This window comes from Trachypithecus francoisi, unplaced genomic scaffold (assembly GCF_009764315.1).
Source record: "Trachypithecus francoisi isolate TF-2019V2 unplaced genomic scaffold, Tfra_2.0 Lachesis_group19, whole genome shotgun sequence".
Classification (NCBI taxonomy): domain Eukaryota; kingdom Metazoa; phylum Chordata; class Mammalia; order Primates; family Cercopithecidae; genus Trachypithecus; species Trachypithecus francoisi.
Window position 1 is genome coordinate 19972594 of NW_022681464.1, and position 9195 is coordinate 19981788.

The 9195-nt window shown below is 41.2% G+C and overlaps 1 protein-coding gene across 5 annotated transcripts; it reads right to left on the minus strand.

The window, feature by feature from the left end:
* Positions 1-659: 659 nt before the first annotated feature.
* Positions 660-7660, minus strand: CUNH18orf21 (chromosome unknown C18orf21 homolog). 5 transcript variants are annotated; one of them, XM_033177955.1, is made up of 6 exons: positions 7511-7660; positions 7090-7198; positions 6988-7010; positions 4681-4880; positions 2352-2542; positions 660-1095 (listed from the first exon to the last, which is right to left on the minus strand). In XM_033177955.1, the coding sequence occupies exons 2-6, from the start codon at positions 7164-7166 to the stop codon at positions 930-932; spliced, it is 657 nt and encodes a 218-aa protein (XP_033033846.1). In that variant the 5' UTR covers positions 7167-7198; positions 7511-7660; the 3' UTR covers positions 660-929. The 5 variants fall into 5 exon arrangements, with proteins under 5 accessions (XP_033033846.1, XP_033033848.1, XP_033033847.1 ...); XM_033177957.1 differs by lacking the exon at positions 7511-7660 and adding an exon at positions 7397-7415; XM_033177956.1 differs by lacking the exon at positions 7511-7660 and adding an exon at positions 7394-7412.
* Positions 7661-9195: the final 1535 nt, after the last annotated feature.

Consider the following 9195-nt stretch of genomic DNA (forward strand, 5'->3'; position numbering starts at 1 on the left):
TCTGGCTTATTTCACTTAGCATAATGTCTGCTAGGCTCATCCATGTTATCACAACTGACAGAATTTCTTGCTTTTTAAAGGCTGAATAGTATTCCATTGTGTATATACACATTTACAAAAATCCATCCTTTGACAAGCATTTCTGTTGTTTCCATATCTTGGTTATTATGAATAATGCTACAATGAAATACTATAGGGCAGACATCTCTTTGACATACTGATTTCAATTCCTTTGGATATATATGCAGATGTGGGATCATATGGTAATTTTACCTTTAGTTTTTTGAGGAACCTCCATACTGTTTTCCAAAGTTGCTGTACTAATTTATAGTATCACCAACAGTATGTTCCCTTTTCTAAACAGAAAGAAAATTTTAGTCTCCTATTGAGTGATCTATAATCAGGGATGTTCCAGAGATTTACTTTTGCAATCAAAATAGGAATAAGGTTCAGGTTTTACTAAAACAGTTATGCAGATAATTGTGAGAAAATAGGACCCACTTGATCCTTTTCCTGAATTATCAGTAATGCTATAGACACATGGAAGAAACCCTTCTGAGTGAATAGACCCTCTCATAAAGATCTCAATTCCTTTTTGAAAGAAAATAACATAAATAAAAACTGCTGACTAAAGGAAGAAAAAGTAGTAATGCCACTACTCAATGTACATATGTATCTTTATATACATACACATACATATCTATAGATATATATCTACAAGGAACTTTCATATATTTTTTGATCCTCACAGCCGTCCTATGAGGTAGGCAGGTTTCGGGTATTCATACTAATGACGTACATTCCCCATAAGCAATGAAGGATACCAAGAAAAGTTTGCATTCAGATCTAGTTTCCACGTATTCAAAAACTAAAAGTTTAAAAAGTTGTTTTACTTTAGTTTCAGAATTGACATCAGGCACTTCTTATTTTCAAAGTCCACCCTTCAGAGAAGATAAGAAATTTCTGAAGTCCACCTTTGGATTCTTTTGGGACTCATTCTGACTAAGTAACATTTTCAGTTGAGAGAACTGTTTCTTTGTTTTGCTTGTATTCTTTGAGGAGCAAGTAGATACTGACTGTCCAGATGTAGGTGTTCTGAAAAAAAAAACCCACACTTAGTTATACCAACAAATGACAATCATTTTCTACTCTTTTTTTTATGGCCATATACAGGCAATGGCTATCCTTGGTGTATTATCACTTGACAAATGCCTGTTCAGTTAGATTTCCTCAGGAATTTCTGACAGAGAAAAGGGCAAAAACAAATGTTTAGGGCAAGAAAGTATACTATGAATGGTTCAGTATTTTTTTTTTTTTTTTTTTTTTTTTTGGAGAACGAGTCTCGCTGTGTCGCCCAGGCTGGAGTGCAGTGGCGCCATCTCAACTCACTGCAACCTCTGTCTCCCAGGTTCAAGCAATTCTCCTGTCTGAGCTTCCCAAGTAGCTGGGACTATAGTTGCACGCTGCCATGCCTGGCTAATTTTTGTATTTTAGGAGACATGAGACACGGGATTTCACGGTGTTGCACAGGCTGGTCTCGAACTCCTGAGCTCAGGCAATCCACCTGCCTTGGCCTCCCAAAGTGCTGGGATTACAAGTGTGAGCCACCATGCCTGGCTGTGAATGGTTCAGTTTTGTTGGCACATAGGATGATTTAAGGCAGAGAAAGACAGGCAGACAGATTGGTGCCAGATAGGGCTGGAAAGCATTGATCCATATGCTACACAGTGATGCCTCTAATCAGAGCTATGCTCCAGAAAGATGATCACACTAAAAAAGTTTGATCCTAGAAGCAGGGAGACCCATTAGGAAAATCACTGCAGTAGTCCTGACAAATGCTGCATAAGGACCTGAACCAAAATATAGCAGCACTAGAGAGAAAAAGGAATAAAAAGATGAAAACATGGAAGTAGAATATATATAAATCAGTGACAAGGATGAAGGGAATAGGGATTTTTGAATGTATCTGTCATTTTAGGTCAAAATGTCCAGAAAGGTGTGTTCATTCACAGAATAAGGAACTAAGGAGGATGGACAGGTTTGAGTGGTTAGCTGTGGGGAAATGATGAACTAAGTTTTGAACATGTAGGGGACTGAAGTGGATATATTTAGCAGGTAGTTGGAAATAGGCGCAGGAGATGTTGGAAGTAGAGTAACATACGTAGAAGTCAAATGCATTGAAATAAGCATTGAAGATATGGGAGTATGTGACATTAGAAAAGCATATGGAGGAAAAATGGCCAAGTTCTGAAATGCATGGCATATTTAGGGAGTATATATTAAACACAGGAAATTAGAAGAAAACACTTGAGTTAACACTGGCAATTCAAAAACTTCATGGATAAAGATACCTGAAAATCGATGCTGGACTCCTGCCTTTGGAACCAGACATGTCAGGATTTGGGTTTGCAGTCCTTCTCTCTGGTGTCTTCAGGCTGAGTTTACTTGTAGGAGTGGCAGGATTGCTCTTCAATGCTGATAGAAAGCTTCTACTTTTACCATGATGTTTCACTGTTCTGTTGCATGTTTTACAAGTGATCAACTACCATAAAAAGAAGAAATATCAGTCCCGTCATTTATCTTATAATTTAACCCCATAAACCACATGTTAGTTGAATTCTTAAATGTCAGGGACTACACCAGATACCATAGGGGTAAGTAAAATAGAGGCTGTCCTTAGGGAACTTGCAAATCTAGTAGCAAGAATCAAATAAGACAAATTTTTTTTTGGGGGGGGGGATGGATTCTTGCTCTGTCCCCAGGCTGGAGTGCAATGGCATCATCTTGGCTCACTGCAACCTCTGCATCCCGGGTCAAGCAATCCTCCTGCCTCAGCCTCCCATGCAGCTGGGACTATAGGCGCCTTCCACTGCGCCCGGCTAATTTTGTATTTTTAGTAGAGACAGGGTTTCGCCATGTTGGCCAGCCTGGTCTTGAACTCCTGACCTCAGGCAATCCACCCACCTCGGCCTCCCAAAGTGCTAGGATTACAGGTTTGAGTCACTGTGCCCAGCCGACAAATTTAAAGTGAGAAAATGTTCAATAAAAACGAATGGCTAAACATTTTTATTTAATTTAAAATAGATTTTCAAAGATAATGAACTCTCTACTTTTTAAATATAAAACCATGTTTGGGGGAAATTAGGGAAGAGATGGGAGACGATACTCTTTAACATCTGGAGGAATGTTCTTTGTAACAGCAGTAAGCATTTAATATTTTTTTACAGATGAACTTCAAGCCTCTTCCCAAAAAAAACATGGCAGAGTATCACTGGAAATTTAGCCCCTTCAAATCCTTAGCAATTTTGTAAATATAGGTCTAAAGTAACTTATACAACCAAACGAGTTGTTATATTCTCACACCTCTTCACTCCTATCATTAGATCTAGAAGTTGACTTTCTTTTCAAGATTCATTTCTCAAGAAATGGTCCATTTTCTAGCTAATTTCCTTTCTTCTACATATCTAACTGACTATGCACAGGACTCAGCCCGTGCCTCAGCAAATTAATACAAACTAATTTAAGTGAGAAGTAGTTTGATGTTGATGAGCAGATGAAAATGCCAATGGAAGATCTGCATCTATCAAAGGTCTATGTTGCTTTACACTTTTTGGAAGGAGGCTGTATACAGATCAAAATAAATCAGAAAAACACCTCTAGCACCTTTCTAGCTGACTTCTGATTAAAGTACATTAGAATGTAAGCTTCGTGAGGGCAAAACACTGCAAGACAGTGAGGCAGCATTTACTGTCTTCCCATTTAAGAACATTTTCCAAATATGTGGCAGTAATGATTTTTGAAAAATACAATTCTCCAAGAACTAAGAAACTGAATTCTATACTCACTTAAATATTCTATCTCTTCTTTCTTTCCCTTTAACCATTCAATTTTATGACAAAGCAAAATGTACCTACGTGACCAACACTAGTAAACTCTTAAATATGGCAATTTTCAATCCAAGTAATTACTAATTATAGTCTTAGGCCAGACATAAGCTGTCATAATGTCCAGTGCCCGGCACAGTGCTGGACAATAAGCATGTACTTGAACAGTTGATAAATGTTAACATAGAATATGCAGGATATAAAGTGTATTTGCTACTGGCCTCCGTATGGTAAACCATATGTAATCTGATTTTGGTTGTTTTATTTCATCTTATATCCCCAATATTAAATGTTGCTTGGCATATAATAGACCCTCAATAAAATGTTTAAAGAACAAAAGACGCATTCATCTTTGTTGGGCATACCTGTAAGTACACACTCTGACATGGAGTGGGAGGACAGCCGAAGAAGTGGCATGATACCTACATACATAACATACTACTATTTGAAGCAAAGGACCATTAACTGAAAAAATAATGTAGTGGTAACTGCAATTTAGGTGGAGTCATAATGGTCAGTTCAAGAAATCTGCACATTTGTGAAAAATAATGTTCAACAATGGGATCTCAAAACAATTGAGAGCTCACCATGTTTGGTTTAGGTAATCATGAAAAATAAAAATAAGCTGTCCTTATAATGAAACACTAATCATTAGAGAAATGTTTATGTATATATTTTGATAATCCAAATATACTACTACAAATCTGAGTTATATCGAGGTTGATTCTTAAACTGATTTTAAGTGAAAGAAAAGAAAATTCTAGTTTACTCATACATACTGGAACTGAAATCTTACCAACACACTTTTGGAGTCTTTGAACTTTTTCACAATTTTCGCTTCTTTAAAACTGAGTGTATAGTTTCTCGCTTCTCGATTAAGAAGTTTCTGTATTTTGGGTGTCAACTTGGCTTTGGGTTTGAGACGCACTCGAGAGTTATCCAGAACCAACAACTGGAAACAGTATGGACACGTTTCTTCAAAAGTGCTCTTATCATCTAAAATTATACAAATGAAACTCACAATTCAGCAAATTAGAATGTTTTGTTACCTCAAACTGCCAACAGTATAAAAAGTATATTGATATTTAATATAAGCAGATATACATTTTTAAGTAAACTCAAAATATGAACATTTACAAAAAGATAAATTGGCAGTAATTTACTTTGCAAAATACTATAATTCCATCCATTCACTCCTTTCAGCAACAGACAGGCTAATCTCCAACCTATGTTAGCAAATCCTGTAGGCTTTAAAATATATCCAAAATCTAGCCACTTCTCATTACTTGCTACTAAGTTTTAAAAGGCTGTTATGTTTCACCAATTTTACCAGTGCATTTACCACAAAATAACAAATTGCACTGCGGATTTTGTTTCTTTTTTTAAATAATTAGCACAATGAATAGTATCTACCATTGAGCACTGTGCTAAGTGCCAGGGATATAGCAGCACTTATGAAGCTAAAGACCACACTTAAATTTAGCTCCGCCAAATGTGAAATTCATTCATATTTACTAAGTGACAATTAAGAATGCCAGGCACTGTTCTGAGTGCTGGAGACACAGCAGTGAACAAAGGACAATTCACTGAGGCATACAATAAATATAGCAACATCAAATGTTAAGTGCTGGGAATAAAAAAGCAGATAGGAAAGGGGAATAGAAGTGTTGATGGAGTTACTGTAATTTTAAATAGGTGGCTAGGGAAAGCTTCACTGAGTGATATCATAGAGACCAGATGGAAACGGAGGATTAGCATGATAGCAGATATGTGAGGCAAGAATCCCAGGCAGAGTGAAGAGTAGCTGCAAACGCCCTGAAACAGAAAAGCAAGGATGCCTAGTGTGACTGGAGTTGTGTGAAGGAAAGAGAGAGTAGGTCAGAGAGGTATGCGGGCCTTATGATGCAAGGCCTTACAATCCTTTTAAAGGACTTTCACTTTTACTGGGAGATGGGAAGCCATTTGAGTTTGTGGCAGAGAAGTGACATGATCTAGCTTTGGTTTTTATCAGAATCATTCATGCTGCTGGCTTGAGAACACACTAGAAACGCATGGGAGCTGTTAGCAATAATCCAGGAGAGAGCTGGTGATGGCCTGGAGCAGGGTAGTAGCAATGGATGTGGTGAGGAATGGAGTGCACTGGCGCCACCTCCGCTCACTGCAACCTCCACCTCCCAGGTTCAAGAGATTCTCATGCCTCACCCTCTGGAGTAGCTGGGATTACAGGCGTGCACCACCACGCCGGGTAATTTTTTTGTATTTTTAGTAGAGACGGGGTTTCGCCATGTTGGTCTCGAACTCCTGGCCTCAAATCCACCCGCCTCGGCCTCCCAGAGTGCTGGGATTACAGGTGTGAGCCACCGCTCCTGGCTGATTCTGGATACATTTTAAAGCCAACAGGATTTGCTCGCATACTGGCTTGGGGGTAGAGAGAGAGTTTGGGAGTCAAGAATGGCTCCAAGGTTTTGGGGCTCAATAACTGTAAGGGAAGGATGTAATTATTTACTGAAATGAGAAAAACTGGAGGATCTTGTTGGGGGGTAAAGCTCAGGTTTTGAACATATTAGCTAAGTTTGAATTACTAGACACTGAAAAGAATTTGTCAAGACATTTGGATATATGAGTCTAGAATTCAGAGGAGAGGTCTGCACTGAGTATATACATTTGTAAGTCCTCAGTATATGGTATTTAAAAGCCATGAGATTGGATGAAAAACTGTCACCAAAGAAGTGAGTGTACCTAGAAAGGAGGTCCAAGGGCTGAGTACTGGGACACGACAATACTTAAAGCTTGGGGAGATTAGGAGGAACCAGCAAAGCAAATCGAGAAGTAATAAATAAAGAGGAGGTGAACTACGTAATGACCTAGAAGCCAAGGGAGGAAACTATTCCAAGACTGATCAGTGTGTCAAATGCCGCTAACAAAGCAAGACAAGGCACATTAAGGAATCTGGACTTTTCATGAAACGCAGAAACATGCGGGTTTTGTTTTGTTGTAGTTTTTAAGGAGTAGAGAGAGTCCATCGTCCTTAGTTGAGCGTTGTGCAGAATGGAGGAAAGCGGGGCAGGAGCCCAACGCACTAAGAGACAGGCGTTCTTCCTACCGTGCGACGAAGTGTAGGCCCAGCTGTAAAAGAGAAACAGACTCGTGAGGAGCAAAGGAACATCTCCCCGCTCGCCTCCCGCTTCCTCTCCAGTCCTCTTACAGGAGATAGCGGGCTTGGCCTGGGCAGCTGTCGTGCAGTTCCCGCGCTGCAGCCTCAAGGTAGTGCTTCTGTCTCATCGCCGCCGCCGCCGCTAGCTTGCCGCAGGTACCTGGTGAAAAAATAGGGCGCCGGAAGTCTGCTTCCCAGCGTCGCCGACGTTGGCGTCCAGAGTCAAGCTGCTCCCGGAAACTGGCACCCGCCCGGGCAGAGAGGTTCCGGTTTCCTTCGCGTTAAGTCTGGCGTGGAGGCGTGCCCAGCCGGGAGGCTGCCCCACCCGCCCGCCGCGTCCCCGCCCCCTCAGTACCACCCCTCGGCCTGCCGGGTCGTCCCAGGCACCCAGCGGAGTTAGGAGTCCGACTTGAGCCTGGGGAGAGCGGCTTGACCGGGCTGCAGCGGTGGAGTCCAGAGATGAGGCTCTCACCCGCCTTTCCATCTTCCTGCCGGCTCGCCTCCTCTCTGACAGTCCTGTTGTGATTGCTCCACTGCAGCTTCGCCCTCCAGATTCGCCGGGCGCCGTACTGACTGGGGCGCCGGCGGGCGGAAGCGCTGCCAGCAACGAGGCCGCCGGGAGGAGCGTCCCCAGCCTGCCCTCTGCCTGCGTAAACGCTAGCGTTTCTCTTTCTTTTTGTAATTAAAGTGAAATTCACATAATGTATTATGGACCATTTTACGGTGAACAATTCAGTGGCGTTTAGTAAATTTACAATGTTGTGCAAGCACCATTCTGCTATTTCCAAAATATTTCGATCACGCCGAAGGACAGCCAACTCCATGAAGTACTTATGGCCCATTTCCCCCTCCCTCCCAGGTCTTGGCAACCACCAGTCTGCTTTCTGTCTGTATGGATTTACCTATTCTAGACATTTCATATAAATGGAATCATACACGCGACCTTTTGTGTCTGGCTTCCTTCACTTAGCATGTTTCTGAGGTTCATCCACCTTGGAGCAAGTATCAGTACTTCATTGGTTTTTTTTGTTTTGTTTTGTTTTTTGTTTTTTTTTTTTTTGAGACGAAGTCTCGCTCTGTCGCCCAGGCTGGAGTGCAGTGGCCTAATCTCGGCTCACTGCAAGCTCCGCCTCCCGGGTTCACACCATTCTCCTGCCTCAGCCTCCCGGGTAGTTGGGACTACAGGCCCCCGCCACCGCACACGGCTAATTTTTTGTATTTTTAGTAGAGACAGGGTTTCACCGTGTTATGCATTCGTTTTTATGGTTAAATAATACTCCATTGTGTGGCTGTATCACAATGGTTTATCCATTCATCAGTTGATGAACGTTTGAATTGTTTCTACCTTTTGGCTGTTATGAATGAATGCCGCTGTGAACATGTGTGTACATGCATTTGTTTGAGTGCCTGTTTTCTGTTCTTTGGGTATAATACCTACGGAGTAGATCTGCTGGGTTATGTGGTAATTCTGTGCTTAATGAGGGTTCCATTTTCCCCGTATCCTCACCAACATTTGTTTTTCCTTTTTTTTCTTTTCTCTTTCTTTTTTTTTTTTTTTTTAATGTAGCCTTCCTAGTGAGTATGATGTAGCATCTCATTGTGGTTTTGATTAACATTTCCCTGACGACTGATGCTTTTGAGCAGCTTTTCATGTGCTTGTTGGCAATTTATTTATCTTTGGCTGTTTAAGTTCTTTGCTCATTTTTTAATTGGGGTTGTCTTTTTGTTGATGAGTTGTAAGTTTTTTTAATGTGTATATTCTGGATAGTGGACTCATATTTAGACTGCTTTATTTATTTATTTATTTGAGATGGTATCTCACTCTGTTGCTAAGGCTGGAGTGCAGTCGTGTGATCACAGTTCACTGCATTCTTGAATTCCTGGGCTGGGCTAAAGGGTTCTCTTGCCTCAGCCTCCCTAGTAGCTGGGAACCAGGCACACTGCCATACCTACCTTTTGTTTTTGTTTTTGTTTTTGGTAGAGATGGGGGATCTCACTATGTTGCCCAGGCTGGTCCCGAACTCCTGGGCTCAAGGGATCCTCCCACCTCAGTCTCCCACAGTGTTAGGATCACAGGTGTGAGCCACTATGCCCAGCCCATTTTTAATTTTAAAAGGGAGCTAAATTGGCTAGGCGCAGTGGCTCACGCCTGTAATT